The sequence below is a fragment of the Hermetia illucens genome, chromosome 3 (genome assembly GCF_905115235.1).
Source record: "Hermetia illucens chromosome 3, iHerIll2.2.curated.20191125, whole genome shotgun sequence".
Taxonomy (NCBI): Eukaryota; Metazoa; Arthropoda; class Insecta; order Diptera; family Stratiomyidae; genus Hermetia; species Hermetia illucens.
The window spans coordinates 97333475-97355639 of NC_051851.1; the positions used below are offsets into that span (position 1 = coordinate 97333475).

At 40.1% G+C, this 22165-nt stretch overlaps 1 protein-coding gene across 2 annotated transcripts; it reads left to right on the top strand.

The window, feature by feature from the left end:
• Window positions 1-200: 200 nt before the first annotated feature.
• LOC119650948 (F-box only protein 11) lies at window positions 201-21631 on the top strand. Of its 2 annotated transcripts, none has more exons than XM_038054181.1 (7): window positions 201-960; window positions 14022-14399; window positions 17878-18939; window positions 19056-19481; window positions 19551-19891; window positions 19966-20699; window positions 20786-21631. In XM_038054181.1, exons 1-7 carry the CDS (start codon window positions 867-869, stop codon window positions 20913-20915), a joined length of 3165 nt encoding a protein of 1054 aa, XP_037910109.1. In that variant the 5' UTR covers window positions 201-866; the 3' UTR covers window positions 20916-21631. The 2 variants fall into 2 exon arrangements, with proteins under 2 accessions (XP_037910109.1, XP_037910110.1); XM_038054182.1 differs by having other exon boundaries at window positions 14055-14399.
• The last annotated feature ends 534 nt before the right edge of the window (window positions 21632-22165 follow it).

Sequence of the window (22165 nt, forward strand, 5' to 3'; positions counted from 1 at the left end):
TGCTGTTTATTTTAATTAAGGAGAATTCGATGTGTTACAGGTATCGGCAATAAAGAATTTTGGATATATCTCCTTGATTCGTTGTGATGGGAGCAAAGGAAGAAAACAAGTTTAAGAAGAGGAGCGAGCCCTGGTGTGGGTCTTGGCTGGAAGTATCAAAGCGAACCTGCAACGAGTGAGGCGCAGTCCGTACACGAGCACAACTCAGTAGATTTGGCCCTTCTGGCAGCTTAGTGTGTGGAAAAGTGCGGATGTAAATTATGCAACGAGAAAACATATTTGCAGGGATCTAAGCTCGCGTGAATAGTGTTAAAATCGAGTATTAGAAACTGCAATTCGTGCGTCGAGTGAAGTTTCGCCGTGAACCAATTGCATTGCCGTGAAAATGCCGAAATAGTACATCTGGCCAACGGAACCGTGCAGTTGGGGAACATAAAATTTGTAAATGGCTTTTCCGATGGGAATTTGGTGTTGAGAAGTGGTGTGTTAGTGTTGGTGTAATTGATTAGCGAGAGAGCGAGTGTTTGGTTGAGAAAAGCGTGATTTCAGCCGTAGGCGAGTGAAGGGGTGAAGAGGATCGTTAGGAAATAGAGCGGGAGAGGAAGAAGACAGGAGGTTGAAATTCAACATGGCCGCTCGTGCTGAAAGCAGTTTTTTCGTCTTCTTTGTTTAGCGGACGTAATCGCAGGCAGGAGTCGGCTGTTGGTGGCTTTTGGATTGTTCGTGGCGATTTATCAATAACGCGCGGCGCGCTGAGGTTGGAGAGTGGTGGCGGTGAATGAGGACTTCTGGTCCAGCGGAGTCGGAAAGTGTAAAGAGGAACGGAAGCGGCGCTGCAGGCTCGGAAGACGCAGCATAACCAGAGAATGCCGAGCGCTTCGTTCACGTCCTCGCGATCCTGTCTGAGGCGGTCGAGGCGAAAAGGCGGCAACCGAATCGCACTGCCCTCGCGGACAGTAGGTAAGGCTTGCGCTAGGACTTTGAGTGATGAGTATTGCGTGGAATGTGGCGTTTGTGGCCAGAGTTTAATTCATTTTTCTCGTTTGCGGGGAGTGGGTGAGCGATGTTCGGCTGAGTGCATGCGAGCGACGTGCTGGGCGCACGCATACACGCGCACGGGTTGACGGACGGGTCGTGTCGCTGGACGGCTAGCACTGGCGGCGATTCAGCCAGTCGCTGGGGCGCTGGATGCGAAATGAAAACAAGTTTTGAGCGTACGAGCGGGTGTACGAGTGTTTGTGAGTGCGGGCGCCCGAGCGCAATGCGTGCGTATGAGTGCGGTTTTCAGGGAGCCCTGCAGCTGTTTTTTGTGCGGGCACCTTTCGTTTTTTATTTTTGTCCCGGAACGAAGACATTCCATGGATTTTTGTTCTCTTTCGCTTCGCTACATTTTCAAATGATTCGGGCCAAGTTGATTGGCTTAATTCCATGCTAGGATGCCTGCAGGACCTAGACGGGACAGGCGAAGGTGCAAACATATTGCCAGCGACCTGGGGTCAGCTGTTGCTGCGCTTCAACTCCCAATGTCGGGGGAGATGGTTTGATCTTGGCCTTTGTAAAATTTGGTGGAATGAGTTGGATCCAGCTTTTGTTAGGTGATCTTTTGTTAGAAGCGTGACTAGTTCCGTCTGAAGCTGGAATACATCCCAATTGGATTGGTTCGCTGGGTGTCCAGTTAAGTGTTGCGCGAGGAGGAAGTGGAGGAAACTATTTCCAGTGGTACTTGCGGAAAAACAATTTCTATCGATGAGTAAGCAGCACAGGATATTCCTAGTTGAAATGAGATTCGCAATATTTCGCAGAAACGCGGAATCGTTTCTCACGGAGGCACCAAAAGCGTGAAAGTGAAAGCTACGAACTTTCTAAGAGAACTTGGTAGCGGAGCCGGAATTTCCCAAAAAGCGCTGATGGGGCCGGTCGATGGTTAGATCTCGATTTGCATCGTAGTCTTCATTGGGCACTTGGCCCATTTACCTAGGCCTACGTGGAATATTGCACTGATCGGAACGATTAAACGATCAACTTTACATTCCATGGGTTACTAAGTTGTTGATTGGAACCAGATACTAACCGAGGGTCAATATTATTTTTGTGAATGGAGAAAAAATTTCACAATGATTTCCTTACTGCCTTAATATGATCTTGAAGCGCAGTCTAATTTGTGGGCACGTTGGGTGCGTGGTAGTTGTGGGATCCAAACCGGAATCATCTGAATGGAAGTGAATTTCAAAGAAAACTTGTTCGTCGCTTCGCACTTAGTCAGGTCGATTGAACCTTTCCGTGGGTTACAAATTACATTTAAACTTGCGAATATTTTATGCCGACGGTAATACAATTTTGTGATGATGGATTGCATATCTTCGTTGGGGCTGTTTACAACGTACAGGCAGATCTTCTGGGCACTTGGGTCCAACTTATCCGATCCTTCCTCTCAAAGCGGTACGTTAATTTTTCCTTTCCCTTTGAAAAGGCGCCCATGCAAGCTTCTCGCCAGAGTTCTTCTGTGATACATTTTGTTTTGCTGGGTAGTGTGTATGTATTCAATTTTACATCGACGATTAAGGACTAACATCTGGTATAACAAATATTCTCCTTGAATCGGCTAGAGTACTGCCTTGTGTGTGTGTTCTGGAATATAAAGCCGAAATTATGGTTTGACCTTCAATTAAAGAAATATTCCAATTGGTCAGACAAAGTTCTTTACGTTTGGTTCAGGATCACTTAACTAAACACGTTAACTATTCTGCAAAAAATTGTTGATTTCACTTAAGAACAAAATTCTGGGTAACTTATGCTAATTAAAACGAAAAAATAGTTGTAACGATTCCTTTGCCCTTTATACATAGGTGTGGCCTCTAAATTTATATTTGCAAAGAATTACGGTTATATCTGTAACCTTTATTCATACTTTCTCATGATTGGTCCGGTTTGCCAATAACTGGCATGGCATGAACTCCAGCGAATTTCCGCTGCCTTAAAGTGACTCGGTTTGTTGGAAATTCGTTCTCTCGTTTCTAGCTCGTTGGGCAAAAAAATGATCATTTCTACGTAGTGTAGGGATCGGGAATAATGGTGTTATGGGGTTTTTAAATGATTTCCATGGTAATAAAATCTGCCTACTTCACTCAAGGAGTATCAACTTGAATTTGCATGGTACCGTTCGAAAGATGGTAGAATTCGATGCTGAGTCTTTTTTAAGGTTTTGTGTAAAACAACAACTTATTAAAACAGGTTTAATGTCTGTCTGTCTTGTCACACGCTATTTTTCTTGGAAACGGTTAAATCATTTCATAACAAATTTGGTGGGAAGGTGGGAACTGTGAACGCAGCCTACATGCCATACATGCAAAAGGGAGTGTACCAAATGAAAGGTCTCGGTTAGTACTTTCCGAAGCCGGTTTTTGATATTTGTTGGAAGATGGGAGTACGGGGGTCAAAAGTGATCATTTCTTTCACGGACCCATTCTCAGAAAATACTCAACCGAAAAATTGGAAAAAACCAAGTTGCTGCCACTATATAGTGCCTAGGCTCCGAAATGCCCTCCATACTGATATCTGTTCCAGCTAATATTAGTATATTACTATAATTTTTAGTAATTGACTGCAAGTTCATCCTAGAATCGTGAAATTTTGCAGCAATATAGGCTATAACATAGAGCATCCTACCAAGTTTGGTGGAAATCGCACTACCACTAACAAAGTTTTAATAGGTCAAAGTTGTCCTCCTTTCCTATTTGAAGTGTCCAGCTTCCTATTTTCCGACTTGTTTTCAATGCTTTCTTTTTTCGTAGACCATTCCATCGTTGTGTCCGGATAGCTGAGTGGTTAGAGCACAAAGCTATCGTACGGAAGGTCACGGTTCAAATCTCACTGGTGGCAGTGGGATTTGTGTCGTGATTTGACGTCGGATACCAGTCGATTCAGCTGTGAATGAGTACCTGAGTCAAATCAGGGTGATAATCTCGGTCGAGCGCAATGCTGACCACATTGCCTCTAGTGTACCGTTACGGTCTTTAATGAAGTGCTCTAACACACTTCAAGGTCCTGATCCAATATGGATTGTTGCGGCAACGATTATTATATTCCATCATTCAAAATAATGGGGAGTTAGTGAATTAAGCAGTAGCATTTTACGCACAAATGGAAAAAAATGTTTTATGTGAGGTGCTTTAGGCACACTGTTGCATTTATAAGTAGCTAGAAATTCAATTGAGCTGTATTTTTAAAGAATTGAAATAGATACAACAAACGAATGATTGATAGTAGCTACTTTTTTTAGGATCAAGTGGTGCCCATGATCATACTGTTTCATTGGTCTCGGTTGGCATAGACCCCTTCCATATGTTCGACCGTAGTACGCGTTACATGAGGGGGCGATTCTTTGAACAAATTGACGGAGATCAGCTTTGTTGTAGGACACTAGAAAAACATCATGAGCGCAAAGTATTGTGTGACGTTAGGTACGTTGGGTGCGGATTTGAAACGGCAACCTTTACCTACGCCTTGTTGGGTGCTTTCAGTCACAGATGGGTCACTACGCGCGATGTTTACCTCATTATCCGATTTTTACTTTATTTAATCACATACTTGCCGTTTGTGGCTTATCTAGAGTTTTCGGTATTAGGCCTCCTATATTCTTTTTGCAATTAAACCTGCATAAATATGTTTTTTGTGACCGAATTGTTGGAAATGTTGACTTTGTCCGAAGTCAATCCTTTCACTCGACACTTCAATGACGATATTTTCATAGAGTAAATAGTATAGGCTATTGACCAGGTTACTCTTAAGTTTGGTTCAAAGTTCGACTTCCCCTCACTTAGAATTTTTCATGCGTAGCGATTTTTCAATCTTTGTTGGATCTGAAATGAAACCTTTTAGCATTCTGTAATGCTTATTGAACAATTGCTATCTATAATATTTTGTTGTCTCCTTCATCCGGATGATTCTTATTTTTTTTTTTTTTAATTTTTACAAATTGGATTTTAATGTCCCAGGTATGATATCAAAATCATTCTTGGAGATTTTTACAACCAAGTAGGGACGGAGCCCGTATTCAGGAAGCGATACGTTTGGCACCCATAGCAATTAGCAGTGCCACACGAAATGGTTGCTGGAAGTACCTGGTTTGCGTATAAACAAACGTGGGCATCTCCGGTGGGACCATTTTCAATCAAATTGACCACGTGTTGATTGAACGCCGCAACCTCTCAGCCTTGATGAATGTCAGAACATAGAAGGGGGCCAATATAGGCTCGGATTACTATCTCGTAAGCATGGTGCTCTGAGCTCAAAACACCGCGCAGAAACCCCGCCTGATGAATCAGGTGATAGTTTACACAACCACTATAGCCATCCGCAACACCTACAAGGCGGAAATAGATACCTTAATAACCGCAGTCAACAGAGAACCTAAACATGAAGCATCAACAAATGATCTTCACAATCTGAGCGGCTGGTTCGACGATGAATGTCAATTAGCAACGGAACGGAAGAATGCTGCATACCGAGTAGTGTAGCATTCCCAAAGGACGCGGGCACGCCCAGAGACGTATCTCGAACTCTGCTAAACGGAGAAGTGGCTTGACAAACGGAAAAAGGAAGCCTGGGAGAACCAACAGGTGTGTGAACTCGAAAAGGACAGGAGGCAACCGCGCTAGGCGCGCAAGTTTTACAAACAAGCCAGCAGTTTGAAGCCTTACCTCGATGTTCATTCTGCCGAGACAAAGACGGAAATGTGATTTCCGACAGAATGGGCATATTGGGGGAGGTTAAGTACTTTGTTGAACTGCTGAACAACCAGAACATCGGCGAATTGGAGGTCCCGCCAACTGAAGACGGACAAATACTGCCACCACCAAGTATAAAAGAAACAGTCCGTATAATCCATCGGCTTAAAAATAATGTCACCAGGAGCCGATGGAATTACAGCCGAATTGGTTAAATATAGAGGCAACCAATTACATCAAGCGGTTCATCGACTTATGCTCAGGGCGTGGAACAATAAATCAATGCCTGACGGCCGGCAACGAGGTATTATCCGTCCCATACATAAAAAGGGAGATATCACGAAGTGCAGCAATTATAGAGGTATCAAGTGGCTGAGTTCCATCTAAAAGATATTCTCCACTATCCAGCCAGAAAACCGCAGTGTCAGTCACTTCCTATATGCTACTTTGATATAGCAACACACAAGGCAGAACGGAATTCTGGCGACTCTGCCTTTATATGTCTCCTGCTCACTTCTTCGTGGAGTATATCTTACTTATTTTCATCACTATCATTCCAATGAAAGTGTAACTGCTTCAGTTTCCCTTGAGAGGGCAGTGTAGTCTTGCAATTTTTCCCCATATTTTTTTCATTTTTTTCTTATGAATGCACAATATCTCACAATTATCGCAAAACTAAAGGAGATACGAAATTTTAACCATTCGAAGATCTGAGTCACTTCGACCGATCTGCTAAACTTTAAAGTTATCTTCCCACACTTTACGTTTTCAAAGCCGGTGACAGCTGTACTTTAAAATTGATTGCACCAATTCTTTTGAAATTTGGTACATACTTTTCCTGTATAATTCTCGAGGTAACAGTGTCGAGATTCTTTAAATTGCTTGTTATTTTACAGTAGCAAATATGGCGTTTTTGACTTTCCAATGTTAACAAAAGTACAAAAGGAAAAACTCGACAGCGTCACCCAGACAAACGCATATACGAATCATTGGTTTCCTTGCTCCAGATAATCGAGTCGTGAGTAACAGCCGTACTGCAAAACGACTTTTTTGAAGACGATCTGAGATAGTTGCTGCCAACTACCTAAATTTTATTATTTTTTGATGAAATTTTCAGTAAATATTGTTGTTATTCTATACTATTATAATATTTTCAGTTAATATTCATTACTCGTATCTTTTAAAAAATGTTTGGAAAAGGGTCTTTTTTTCCACCGTACAGATCGTTCTTCTCTCATGCTTACGAGAATTCACTGGCCACGAATTGGTCTGAGCATTGGAGTCAGTGGTAAATGACCAAAAGGCGAATCAAAACAACGGGTGCTTGATACGCTGTATGGGGTTTTGACTCCGCTTCTGAATGGAACAAAGGCTAAAGAAAAAGAAGATAATTCATACCCTGGAGTGTTATGACTTATATATGAAGGGGCAAACAACACCCAGTAACCACTTTAGCCACGCTGCGCCCAGGACAGTGGATAATGCGTTCTCTTCAACAATGTCTCGCGGATTCAAAGAGTTTCATACATTCAAAAGACAACTTCTAATTCTGTTACCGATCTCGACATCCAACCGACCTTTGGCAGATTCTTGAAAATGTGCCATTGAGGCGGTGAAAGTTTCATTTGAGGAATATGCAAATTTTTCATGGCTAATATTGGGGTCAACAAAACACTGGTTCCCGACGTGCTTGCGAGTTGTCTGAGCCCACGTTGGCGTTCAAATCAGCCACCCCGATGAAAATGTCAATCTGAACTGCTCATAGAAAGCATACTTCTCTCCTATATCAAAAATCTCCGTTAGTTCGCAGCACTGTAATTTTATCGAGAAAAGGAATCTTGTAGTAAAATCTCCCGCTACTCAGGTGATGAAAGTGAAGCTGACGGTAGCTATCAGCTGTTATCGCCAGGGCTTTGCAGAATACAAAGGCACAGTTCCGCAGGCGGGGGAGGTATAATCTCCAGTCTCACCATCTTGTTTTTAAGGTTTTGTGTAAACGTGTGAACGCTCATACATATAGTGAGTTACATCCTTTTACGACGAATTTAAGGGGGAGTCCCCACACATGCAAAAGTGGGGTCTCAAATTAAAGGTCTCGGTTAATGCTTTTCGAGGCCGGTCTTAGTTTTGACTTTTGTTGAAAAGGTGGGGAGTGCGGGGGGTTGAAAGTGGTCATTTTTTTAACGAACCCATTCTCAGGAACTACCAAACCGACAAATCTGAAAAAAATCAGGAGGCTGCCACTATATGGTGCCTAGGCTCCGAAATACCCTCCATACCGATACCTGTTCAAATAAAATTAATAATAGTATATTACTATAATTTTTAGTAATTGACAGGAAAACTCACCTTAAGTTCACCCTAGGATCACAAAGTTTTACAACAATGTAGGCTACATTATGGAGCATGATCCTGCCAAATTTGGTAAAAATCGCAATATTACTAACAAAGTTACACTAGGTCAAAACTGTCGCTCCTCTGCAAATTCAAGACTATGAATGTCAATATCACTTGAAAGTGGCTATTTTCACATAATATATATATTTTACGAGCTAAATGCTAATGGGACGATTGCACACGCAAATCTCTTTATAAAAGAAATACACAAAACCTTTCATACCTGAAGCGCCTAGCTTCCGGTTTCCCGACTTGTTGTAGGTCTAGAAAGTGTAGTCAATACCGCCGGAATAGATTCGTCGCCTTGAAAAATAAGTCGCTTTTTCACAAGGTGGGAATCCATATAAAATTTGACCTAAGCGCTTGCCAAGTTAAAGTTAAATTACTGTAAACCTTCGTCATATTTATAGAAAAAATAATTTGCAGGTCCAAACGTGAAAGCTGTGTAGAGGTGCAGTAGGGAGAATGCAATTAATGCATATTAATCGCAAGCAGTTGGGGTGCTGATGTTTTTTGGTATGAGTTGTGGCGTAAAGTAACATGGCGCGCTTTTCAGCTTTTAGGACAAGTGGGTGAATTTTTCTTAAACCCGAGCCTAAATAGCGTCCTCCTGTAGTAATGTTTTTTTCACACAACTTGCACTAAAAGAACAGTGATAATGGGAAAATTGCTTGAACATTCTTATCTCGACACAGAAGTGGAAAAGACCGATAACAATTATAGTATTTATTATTTTGTAATACGACCATGACTGTGATCCAGGCGTCGAAAAATTTGCTTGAAAGTTGACCAAAAGTTTTCAGGAACTGTGAAAGAAGATGCAGGTGAACTTCAGTTCGATCACAAGTACGTACTATTTAATGAACCACGAGCACTGAAATATATTAAATTCCGCTTGTTGGGCATGTAGAACGATTACAGGGGTCCAATCTCTTATTTTCAACAAATTCTTGGCGTCTTGATATACTTTACTTTCTACCGAAGTTGATATCTATAGGCTCTCTTCTCGAAATTCAATCTTTCTATCAATAATCGTCAAATACGTGTCGTCTTTGTGTTGACTACCTGGGCAATCAACATTATCGGGATAGGTCAGTAATTGGGTGCAGTTAATGGGGATAGTATTTCTTAGGAGTACTTTGCTTTGGAGTTAGGGATCATTTTTAAGGTTTTGTTTGAAAAACAAAACCTTATTAAAATCGGTTCAATCTCTGTCTGTCTGTCTGTCCGTCTGTCTGTCTGTTACAGAAACTTTTCTCAGAAACGGCTGTACTGATTGACACGCAATTTGGTGAGAAGGTGGGAACTGTGGACCACCAGACATGCAGTGAGTGATATCCTTCTACGTTGAGATTTAGGTGGGGTCCCCATACATGTAAAATGGGGATGTAATTTTTTTTTTTTTCACAAAATATAGTCACGTGGGGTATCAAATGAAAGGTCTTGATTAGTACTTTCCGAAGCTGGTTTTAGTTTTGAGATTTGTTAAAAAGGCGGGGAGTGGGAGAGGTAGAATGTGATGATTTATTTAACGAACCCATTCTCAGAAAGTATCCAACCGAAAAATCTGAAAAAATCATGAAGCTGCCTCTATATGGTGCCCAGGCCTCAAAATACTCTCCATATCGATCTGCTCAAATTAAGTTACTAATAGTATATTACCATATTTTTAGGAAAATTGAGTAAAACCCCCCTTAAGTTTATCTCAGAGTTATAAAAGTTGGTAGTAGTATAAAATATAATATGAAGTATATTATCTTCAAGTTTGATCAAAATCATATTATTAGTAACAAAGCTACAGTAGCTCAAAGATGTCTTTATCTCCTAATTTTACAACCCGAAGTACTAAATCTGACATGCTAAATGCATATTCTTAACGGGCTACGTATAAATGGGATAGTTCTACACTCAAATATACTCACAGAAGAAGCAAACAAAACCTTTGATACCTGAAGCGCGAAGCTTCCGATTTCCCGACTTGTTTCATGGTTATGTTAGCTTAAAAAATACAAAAGTACGTATTTATTTCGACATACAACGTCAAATTCGCCTTGCCATTCGGAAACAGCAAATAGGAAATGATCTCCACTGTTACACGAAAACTCCAATCTTTCATCATAGTTTGCCTGCGAGCTCTCATCGTGGTAATATTTTCATTTCTTGTTATTACTTAGGAGTCCATGGTCATCATATATAGATTTCATTAGATCTGCAATTGATAGACAAGACATTATACCCTAAAAGTAGAGTTAAATTATATGCTCCATGCTCTCGTGGAAGAAATATATCACTTGGAGAATAAACTCTGAAGAGGAGCACGCTCAGGTACACTTAGCGATGAAGATGGGGCTTTTCGTGCAAATGAACTTTAGGACACATAAAGCCAACAGGCTGCAGTATAGACCAACATATCACAATCCTATACAAAGCACTCCATGCTTTCAACGATTGCTTTTTAGTGATAGTTCCATATAACTTACTTTTTAAAGTGTATTACGCTTAAGGGGATATATCTGTTTATAGCCGCCCCAAAAGTTTTATTGCGAGGTTTTCCTGTGAGCAAATTTTTAAATTATGGTCCCCATGCAATATTCCAATGGATTACGCAACTCTTTAGGAGTAAAAGAAAGATCATTGTCATTTTTTTTACAAAATGGCCGCTGTAGGACCGTACAAACAAAACAACTCCCTTGGATCACCAACAGAAACATAATCAATTTTTTTTCTTTAACTATACAAGTTTAGCTGAAGTACACACGATTTTAATTTTCCGATTATGTTTTTTAAGTTTATTTTTTCCGTCGAAAAAACGAGTTTTTTTCTCGGCATTTTGCGAAAAAAAATGTAAAATTATAATCGCGTGCAATGGAGACGAAGATGTTGCGTTCTGATCGTGGAAAAATTTCGAGGGAGGCGTCCTGGATTATATGGTCACGTAATTTGCGCTAACGAGTATTCACTCGCCAACATACAACATACTGTACATACATATGCACTTATATAAATTGATCGTACGCATGTTTCCGATTTACTTTATGCACAAAAGCATAAATATGTACATATACAGGGTGCGGCAGCATAACTTCCTTTTTTCAAAACTCGATAAAAACTATTGTATGCATCGGAAAATATTTATTTATTTTTTATAATGTAGGTACATGTCTAAAGTTTTTATTTACATTGTTTTGAAGATCAAATCTGTTAGGTGACGTCCCCCATTCTCCATATATTGCGTAAACCGATTTCTGGCGTTTGTCATGACTCTTGTTAGCATAGCAGGTGTTATGTTGGCAATTTCTTCTTGGATGTTGGTCTTCAAATCTTGTAGGCTTCTTGGACGGTTCACATAAACACGGGATTTCAAAAAACCCCATAGAAAAAAATCACAAGGGGACAGATCGGGAGAGCGTGCCGGCCATTCCAAATCGCCTCTAATTGAGATAAGGCGCTCTGGAAAGTGTTCCCTCAAAACAGCCATCGATGCTCTTGAAGTGTGTGCTGTTGCACCGTCTTGTTGGAACCAAGTGTCCCCCAAATCCAAATTTTCTAGCCGTGGGAAAAAAAAATTCTGTAGCATGTTTACATACCGGTCCGAATTCACTGTCACTGTAACCTAATTTTCCTCAAAAAACCAGGGACCAACAATTCCAGCTTCCACTGTGACTTTGGGTGAATGCAAAGGCTTTTGATGCAATTCTCGAGCGTTGGTGTCAGCCCAGTAGCGCATGTTTTGTTTGTTAACCGACCCACACAAATGAAAATGGGCTTCATCGCTAAAAAAAACAATAGCACCCTCGGGAACGACATCAAGAAGAAGTTCACACGTGTTCATCCGAGAATTGAAGTCACGTTCTGAAAGTTCCTGCACTATCGCCATCTTATAGGGATGAAAATGAAGATCACCACGAAGAATTCTTCTCACAGAACGATCGGATAGTCCAAGGGCAGATGCGTGTTTGCGCGCAGAACGCCGCGGCGATCGCAACATTGACGCTGTCACTGCTTCAATGTTCTCAGGTGATCTAACGGGCCGAGAGATTCCAGTTCTTCCTTTTGTCGCACTTGCAGTTTGTCTGAATGTAGTGACCCCTGTAACAACTGATTTGCGGTCTGGGACGAGAGCTCACGGGGCTAAATTAAAGCGATTACGAAATGCACGCTGTGTTGCAACAACCGAACATCCGCTTAAAAAGTAAACCTCAACGGCAAAGGCACGCTCCTCACTATTCCAACGCATGATGGCGACTGAATCGTGTCGGAACAAAATTTTACAGTATCCCCTCTTGAACGAGATCACTAGCGCTCCGCTATGACATCAACTAACTGAGTGGCGCGCATTTTAAAAAAGGAAGTTATGCTGCCGCACCCTGTATAATCCGTATATTAAATACGGCTGGTTTAATGTATAAGTATATCTATCTAAATTAGACAATACCCGCAAAGTTCATTAGCACGCATATACTATATACATCCATACACACGCCTGTTTGGAGTAATTGATATCCATATACAAATGACAAAAACCTAAAACAAAATAATTTTTTTCCAACCCATTCATATGAACTTTCTTCGTTGTTGTATTGAGGAATTGATATGGGATGATGACGTCATACAGGTTGTAGAATGCACGAAATTCACAAAAAATGCCAAATTCACACCCTCTATAAGTTTGTTAGTAATAGTTGGATTTTCTTCAAACTTGACCAAATTGTACACAGTATTATCTCTGGGTTTACCCATACCAAATTTTGTACTTGTGGGATGGACAAAAGGAGGGTTGGCGGGTGAATTTCTAAAATGTGGAATTATACTATTATTAACTTTATTTGTGCAAATACCGAAACCGGATGTATTTTGAGGCCTTGATTTCGTAGAGATACATTACTTTCAGATTTTTCGGTTGGATAGGTTCTGAGAACGGGATCTGTTACACTTTTTGATGGTAATATTTTGAGCCCTCACTCCCCTACATTTCACTTGATATCAAATATGGGACCAGTTTCGAAAACTATTATACTATTTGAGCCCTTTCATTTGATACCCAACATGTTCACATTTTACTGCATGTAAAGGGAACAGTGTCCGGATAGCTTAGTGGTTAGAGCACTAGACTGTCATACGGAAGGTCGCAGTTCAAATCTCACTGGTGGCAGTGGAATTTGCATCATGATTTGACGTCGGATACCAGTCGACTCAGCTGTGAATGAGTACCTGAGTCAAATCAGGGTGATAATCTCGGTCGAGCGCAATGCTGACCACATTGCCTCCTAGTGTACCGTTACGGTCTTGAATGAAGTGCTCTAACACACTTCAAGGCCCTGATCCAATATGGATTGTTGCGCCAACCACTATTATTATTATTAAAGGGAACAACTGATCACATGCTCCCATCAATTTTCGTGACAATCGGTCTAGCCGTTTCCGAATAAATTGGGTGTGACAAACAGACAGACATCGACTCAATTCTAATAGGGTTTTGTTTCACACAAAACCTTAAAAATGGGGAAAAGGAATCAAACTGATACAACAACTTAATTGAGGTTACCGTCGCATTTTGTTTCAGATATTATTCTTAAACTTTCCATCTCAGTTTTGGGTGAACGTGACAGCTTCGTTTGTGGACTTTGAACCCTTTCTTTCCTTTTCAAAGGCAAGTCAAAATCATTGAATTGTGATTCACTATCCATTTATATGTCTGCAGAAGGTTTTCATGAATATTCAGCGGAGGGGGTTCCACCTCTGATATTTGAAGAATTATTCGTTCATAAACATTAATATATAATATTTCAAATTCTGACGTTAGTTAATAACAAAAAATATTGGATTTTTTTTAACGTTTCTTTAATTTCTGTTTAATTTTTTTCATAACATACGAAAACCACCACTTCTACATTTCAGCTAACCCATTGCCTATTTGTCAAAATATTCCAGCACCAAATTTAGGTGCAGCTCCGTCCGGTGGACCGAATGTAGCAGCTGCAATTGGTACAAATACATCTACGGTCAGTTCACCTAATGGATCGAATCCTCCAAATGCAACAAATGCCAACGGTGGTAGTAACACAAACGCATCGACAAATTCCGCCACCGTATCATCCTCCTCATCATCTTCCACATCATCTTCAGCATCGGTATCATCATCTACATCAACGACATCACCGACATCTTCATTAGTTCAGAATTCAAACAGTGGAAACAGTAACATAAATTCGAATAGTTCTTCTAATGCAAATGGTAGTATGATTATTGCCAGTACGAGTAATACACCGCATACAGGTGAGTTTATTGAAATATATATAGTTTTCTTGGGGCAGATTAAAGCTTATTATTATGATGGAACAAAAGTTTTGAACATTGGTAAAGGGACAAGGATAGTTTTCTCTGATTCAATGCATTCTTAGAGGCATGAATATGCCTAGGCTGTTTTTATTTCAAATCATGATTTACCTAATCAGGCTAGAATTAGATTTAGCAAATCTAGGCTGTAATCGCAGGTGTTTGTTTTAGATTTCTTTACCTTTTCTCTTGTGGTTTTGTTTAGAAAGTTTATTAATTACTATAACACACATTACTACTTCGCTATCTCCCTGTAATAATGGTGGATTTGAACGTTAATTCGGCAAAAAAGGCAAAAGGGTGAACACACAGTTAAAATCTATTTATTAAAACCAATGGCACATTAGGGTATGGCATGCGAAGAATGTTATGCAAGAATTCATGAAGAAATATTACAAATACGGCAATGGTAGTATCATAATTATTCGGAAGTGTCTCGTAAAAAATTAGAATGGTGGTGGACTTCATAACTCGGTGTTGGATCGTCTGAAATTAGATAGTTAAAAGTTCTTTCATTAGATGATCACTTTGTTCTGCCCAAAACCTCTGACATATCGCTTCAGGAGGATATCTTTGCTCAGATATTCATAGATAAGCTTGATGGCATCCAAAACATCCTTAAGAAGTTTTCTGCCATTCGAACCACGAGTCCACGCTGAGTCATGTATGAGACGTGGTTACTTAAATCGCTGTATCTTCTTTAGTTTTGATCCGATTCATCTCAAATTTACCCACAATATTCTTGAAAGGGTCTCCTCCCCTTAAGTGAACTTCTCCGCCGTTTGAAGGGAGATTAAAATCGGCTCCTTTTCATTTGACTTGATCTATAGCCTTGGAATGGATTACTTCACTTTGCTCTGGCTGTTCTATGGTCCTCTTTCGCCTTTTGGCTCTGGGCATCTTTTTTATGCTGGGTTAAACGTCCTATGCCGAAAGTGGTTTTATTGCAGATGCGTTGACATGGCTTTGCGGATGGTCTGCATTACTTTGCTTCACCTAGAACACATGGAGAGCATTAATCGCGAAGATGATATATGCTTGGTATCTGATAGGCTGCCCTAGAACTTATAGCAAACCAAACCGTTAGAAAGCGGTTGCACATTAGTCTCTTATATTTAAACTTAATGTGCTTTTAATAAGACAGAAGTTCGGTATTGTCTTATTTAAACGTTCGCTTACTGGGTATATTGTTGTTTATTCTATGTAAAAAGTCAGTACTTAAGCTCACAGAAATTAATGAGTCAATTTAAGCCGGATGAATCAGAATCCACAATAACGTAAAAGGGAAGAAGACCTTAAAAATTGTTACAAAATGAATTTTTTGATGTGCTTATAGGATTTAGCGTTTTTAACGTCAAATTTGTGTCCGGATGACTCAAGTGGTTAGAGCACTGGGCTGTCGTAGCGGAAGGTCGCGGTTCAAGTTTCACTGGTGGCAGAGGGATTTGTAATCGTGACTGGATGTCGGATACCAGTCGACTCAATTGTGAGTACCTGAGTCAAATCAGGGTAATAATCTCGGGCGAGCGTAATACTGACCGCATTGCCTCCTACAGTGTGCTGTAGTATACCGTTACGGTCTTGAATGAAGTGCTCTAACACACTCCAAGGCCCTGATCCAATATGGATTGTTGCGTCAACGATTATTATTATTGACGCCAAATTTAATATTGATATTTGATCCATTTTTTGACTTTCCGAATAAACATTTTTTTATCAGTAAAAAACTAACTGACCGTCCGGACAATGTTTATTCTAAACACTAAAAAATCATATAACTTTTAATCCTGATGGCCGGGACATTAACTAGTTTTGAAGCATTTATTATGCAATGCTTGCCTATAAGCTTGAAAAAGTGGTACTCACTTGGCGAGTACGGTCGATGAATGAAGCTTTCCTAGTTTATTCTAATTTTACAGAGTCATAGTTTACAATGAGTTTTATCGAATTGCTGACAAACGTCCAGTCTTTTTTTCGTAAGGATTTAGGAAACTTTGATGAACAAGATCTACCGCAGACAGCCAAAGAGGCATCATGAAGTTTTTTGGATGCCCATTTGATTTTCTACACTTGGTTCCTACTTGGTTTGTTGTTTTAGGAGGTTGCTGTTTCGTTAGCCAACATGGAATGAAAATATTTATAAATGTGATGATCAAAAAGCTTTGGGAATTTAGAAATAAAACAAATACGACTTCATTTACAGGCAAATTTATTTTATCAAAATAATCCATCTGAAGCAATACATATGCGGCAGCATTTCAGCCACTCGCCCAAAGCGATGGCCTTTAGCTCTCTTGTCGTATTCTGTATACATGTCATACTCGTAGAACCACGTGTCATCATCAGTAATTATGCATTTAATGAAGATCGGATCATTATTTGCTTCAGAAATCATGACCTCAGCAACCGGTATGCGACGTGTCCCATGCGTATAATATCTACGACAATGCGCTGAGCGGTTGCATATGCTATGCGAAGTTCAATATTAATCTCTCTTGGGCTGGTATGACGAGTTTCGAACACCATTTCTCCCACTTTTTGACGCTTTCGTCAGTGTTTGACGTGGATGGGCGTCCAGAGTAAGGCAAATCCTCTACCACTGTACGGCGATTTATAAAATTTTTATACCACTTCTATGCCCGAGTTTTCGACAGGGCAGACTTGCAACGTTTTCAATGCATCAACACACAAAATTTCGTTAACAACCAACCGAATTTGAAATAAACTATTTCCTCAGGAGAACTACCGAAGAAGCAACAAAAGGCATTGTCACTCAAATATTAGCCCGTTAAAGTGGTATCAACTTAAATTCGTTTAAATTTAAAAAATCGGGTATTTTTTGATGATAGGTTATGTATAAAAATCGTTGCCGCGTCAATCCAATTGTATCTGGGCACTGTAGGAGGCAAGGTGGTCAGCATTGCCCTCGCCTGTGATTTCTATCCTAATTTGACTCAGGTACTCATTGACAGCTGAGTCGAATGGTATCCGATATATATTCACGATACAAATGCCTCTGCACCAGTGAGATCTGAACTTTTAAATGTTTCATTTCATAGTAAAGTACAGAAAGATGCTTCCAGTAATTGCATAAATTTGAAGATTATGTGCAATGCCGATCGACTTACGACATTTATGTTATGAATCCTCGGTTCCGCTGTTGTGTTTCCCGCTTAAGCCATCCGGACACACATTTTGTTTGCCCTTGCTTTATTCGATTGAAGGTATTTTAGGAATGATTACCAATTGTGTTGTTGAAATTTATTTCATTCGATTGTCTAGTGCCAACAGTATTGTTTTTGCCGCTTCGCTTTGAAAGATTATCAAATTTTTAGGGTAACATCTTATACATTTTAATTGTTGCTCAAAGTCACATTTCAACAATGATTTCAGTGACCGAATTATGGTATTGTTTTAGGAATATCTGGCTCCACATCTCCTAGTTCAAGTGCTGCAACAGGTGCAAGCGTTATGGGATGCAGTCATCAATCTCCATACGACTTACGACGAAAAATACCACCTAATCATGATATGTGGAGTAGTGGCAGTAGTGGAAGTGGCCCATCAACGAGCAATCAGTATGCGAATAATGGAACTTCAGTCAGTTGCGATGACACATGCTATATGCTTCCAGCCAGAAAACGGCCTCGACGTATGTACAATTCAACAACTGAAAACTACACACCCTCCGCTGCGCACTATCTTCAATACGAAATGCCTGACGAAGTTCTACTCACAATATTCTCCTACTTACTCGAACAGGATCTGTGTCGCCTATCTTTAGTTTGTAAGCGATTTAACACAATTGCGAATGATACGGAATTGTGGAAACGAATATATCAGAACGTCTATGAATACGATTTGCCATTATTCAATCCAGAAGTGTGTAAATTCCATTTTGTGAAGGTCGAAGATTCCGAATACGCTAACCCTTGGAAAGAGAGTTTTCGGCAATTGTATCGCGGCCTGCACGTTAGACCTGGTTATCAGGAGAAAAAGTACAAAGGTCGCAATATTCTGTATTTCAACACAATCCAGAGCGCACTAGATTATCCAGATGAGAAGACGTTGAATAATACGTCCACTGCGACGGCTGTGTCGAATGGGATGAATTCAAGCGGCATGTCGAATCTGCTCAACTCTATTTACGACGATAGTTCGTCAACAACAGAGAATACGGGAAGCCTGATATTCCTTCATGCTGGCCATTATCGGGGGGAATTTCTGTTCATCGATTCGGACGTTCAACTGATCGGTGCAGCGCCGGGCAATGTAGCAGAATCAGTTGTGCTGGAACGAGAGTCAGGATCGACAGTGATGTTTGTCGAAGGTGCTAAGCAAGCCTACGTAGGACATATGACGCTGAAATTTTCGCCTGATGTTACATCAACGGTTTCGCATCATAAACATTATTGTTTAGAGGTCGGCGAAAATTGTAGTCCTACTATTGATCATTGTATAATTCGAAGTTCATCGGTTGGTGAGTAGTATACCTTTTCGGTTTAATTTTGGTTAAAGGTTATAACCTTTTACTGGAGTGTGACCGAATAGTTGTGTTCTCCCAATCGCAATATTTTGTTTTCTTCTTCCTTCTAGTGGGAGCAGCAGTATGTGTGAGTGGTTTAGGGGCTAATCCTGTGATACGTCATTGTGACATTAGCGACTGTGAGAATGTTGGCCTTTATGTGACGGACTACGCCCAGGGAACTTACGAGCACAACGAGATTAGCCGCAATGCTCTGGCAGGCATTTGGGTGAAAAATTTTGCTAGTCCTATTATGCGTGAGAATCATATCCATCATGGACGTGACGTCGGCATTTTCACATTCGAGAATGGAATGGGCTATTTTGAGAAGAATGACATCCACAATAATCGCATAGCCGGGTTCGAGGTGAAAGCGGGAGCCAATCCGACGGTTGTAAAGTGTGAAATTCATCATGGCCAAACCGGTGGAATTTACGTTCACGAGAACGGGTTAGGACAATTTATTGAAAATCGTATTCATTCCAATAATTTCGCAGGTAAATTATTTCATATTGATTGATGAGATAAGCAAAAAGCATTGAAAACCTTCTGTTTTCCCTTCAAAGGTGTGTGGATCACTTCAAACAGTAATCCAACAATAAGAAAAAATGAGATATACAACGGACATCAGGGTGGTGTCTATATATTTGGCGAGGGACGAGGCTTAATAGAACATAATAATATTTATGGGAATGCTCTGGCGGGAATCCAGATTCGTACAACTAGTGATCCAATTGTGAGGCATAATAAAATACATCACGGCCAACACGGTGGCATTTATGTACATGAAAAAGGCCAAGGACTGATCGAAGAGAATGAAGTTTATTCAAATACTTTAGCCGGAGTTTGGATTACGACCGGCAGCACACCTGTGTTACGAAGGAATCGAATTCATTCCGGGAAGCAAGTGAGTAAATTGCATGGAAATCGAAAGATCATGCCTGGTATTTAATTAGAAATTTCTTTGCTTTTCATTTCCAGGTGGGCGTCTATTTCTATGATAATGGACACGGCAAGTTAGAAGATAACGACATATTCAATCACCTCTACTCGGGTGTGCAAATCCGAACGGGGAGTAACCCAGTGATTCGTGGCAACAAGATTTGGGGAGGTCAGAATGGCGGAGTGTTAGTGTACAACGGAGGTTTAGGACTGCTTGAGCAGAACGAAATTTTCGACAATGCTATGGCAGGTGTATGGATTAAGACAGACTCAAATCCGACGCTGAAGCGGAATAAAATCTATGACGGGCGTGATGGAGGAATCTGTATTTTCAACGGAGGCAAAGGGATATTGGAGGAGAATGATATCTTCCGGAATACACAGGCTGGAGTTCTAATCTCAACACAAAGTCATCCGATATTAAGGCGGAATCGAATCTTCGACGGATTGGCAGCTGGGGTGGAAATCACGAATAACGCGACTGCAACATTAGAGTATAATCAAATCTTCAATAACAAGTTTGGTGGCTTGTGTTTGGCGAGTGGTGTGCAACCAATAGTTAGGGGCAATAAAATATTTAATAATCAGGACGAGGTAGAGAAGGCTGTTTCGGGGGGACAGTGTTTATATAAGATAAGTAGTTATACGTCGTTTCCTATGCACGATTTCTATCGGTGTCAAACATGCAACACGACCGATCGGAACGCCATTTGCGTGAACTGCATAAAGAATTGCCATGCTGGACATGATGTTGAATTCATTCGCCATGACAGGTGGGTCTAGGGCGTGGATTATCTTCACTAAATAAAAACTCGGAATAGAGGCAACTCATAATGGTATTTGTTGGGAATATTTTCAGGTTTTTCTGTGATTGCGGAGCGGGAACATTGACAAATCAATGTCAACTACAGGGCGAACCCACCCAAGACACCGACACCCTGTACGACTCGGCAGCTCCAATGGAATCGCATACTTTAATGGTAAACTAGGGTATTGTTATTTTCATAATGCTGTGTTAATAGATGTTAGCAAGTTTTTACAATAATACAGAGAAAGTTAAGTGAAAAACTCATTATTTAAGGTAGAATCAGGTTCCATAGTGATCTGATCTAAAACAATTTACCTAGTATTATAATTATTCGTTTGAATGTGAACAGAGAAAAGAGAAGAAGCACGGATGCAAAGAATCTTCAGAACGCATAGAGAAAGAAAATAAGCTACAATATCAAAACACAAGACCGAAAATTTAGACTTTTCCCTCTTTTATCGTTTTAACGTTTCATCTGCTAAATGTATAAATTGTTTCTCTCGTTTTGCCTAAAATATTGTACGTATTTTTCCCGGAGTAATTAAAATTCAGTAATCGTAAAGAAATTAGTTTTTTGAATGAAGTGTCCATGTCTTTACGCTAAGTTAATCTCGTTTCTTATATAAGTATTCAGTGGATGTTGTTGTCATAATTATTGGTTTTTTTCTTTTATTATTTTCTATCGTGAATTTGTTGAAGCCATCGATGAATGTTTTGTTTGTATTTTCTAGTATGAGTGCTGGTTTTGAGCATTAACGTATGTTTTTTGATGTGCGTGTTACAATTTATTACTCCTGTGGAAAAATTTATATATAATAATGAAAATCAAGATAGATCTTAATAATGATTGATGATAGAAATGTAAAAATTAAATAGAATATAAATTGTGGAGAAAATGCAGTCCTTTAGATGATTCTAGTGGATACAATTCCGTTTTAAATAGTTAGTTCATCATGTTTTCAATTGCGAGCAGCAACAATTGTCACTAATTGTCATTGTCGATTGTCACTAATATTCAGAATCAAAGTGAATAGATTTCTGAATAAAATCCGGTAAATCTAGGTTTGGGAAACAATGGTTCACTTTATTATTGCCAAATCGCTGGGCTGGTAAGTAGCATCAAGTTAGACTTGGGGAGGTTTCCTAACACACTGCCTCACCTCTGCCCTCGGAATAGCGTGACCGAAGTAGCTACAAGGTGGTATTTGCTCCCTTAAATGAATTAAAAAAAAAACGTGAATTATATTAAGGACAAAGCCACCGAATAAAAAGTTGCCTCTGCCCCGGACGAAACCGCAAGTCTAATTTGCAACTTGGATGTTTGCCAAGAATTAGGTGTCCGCGACCACAACCGTGGAAGTAAGTTGCTTCAAAACTGGTACGGTTCTCTCAATTCCTAAACAAAATCAACACCAAGTTAGCAGTGAATCG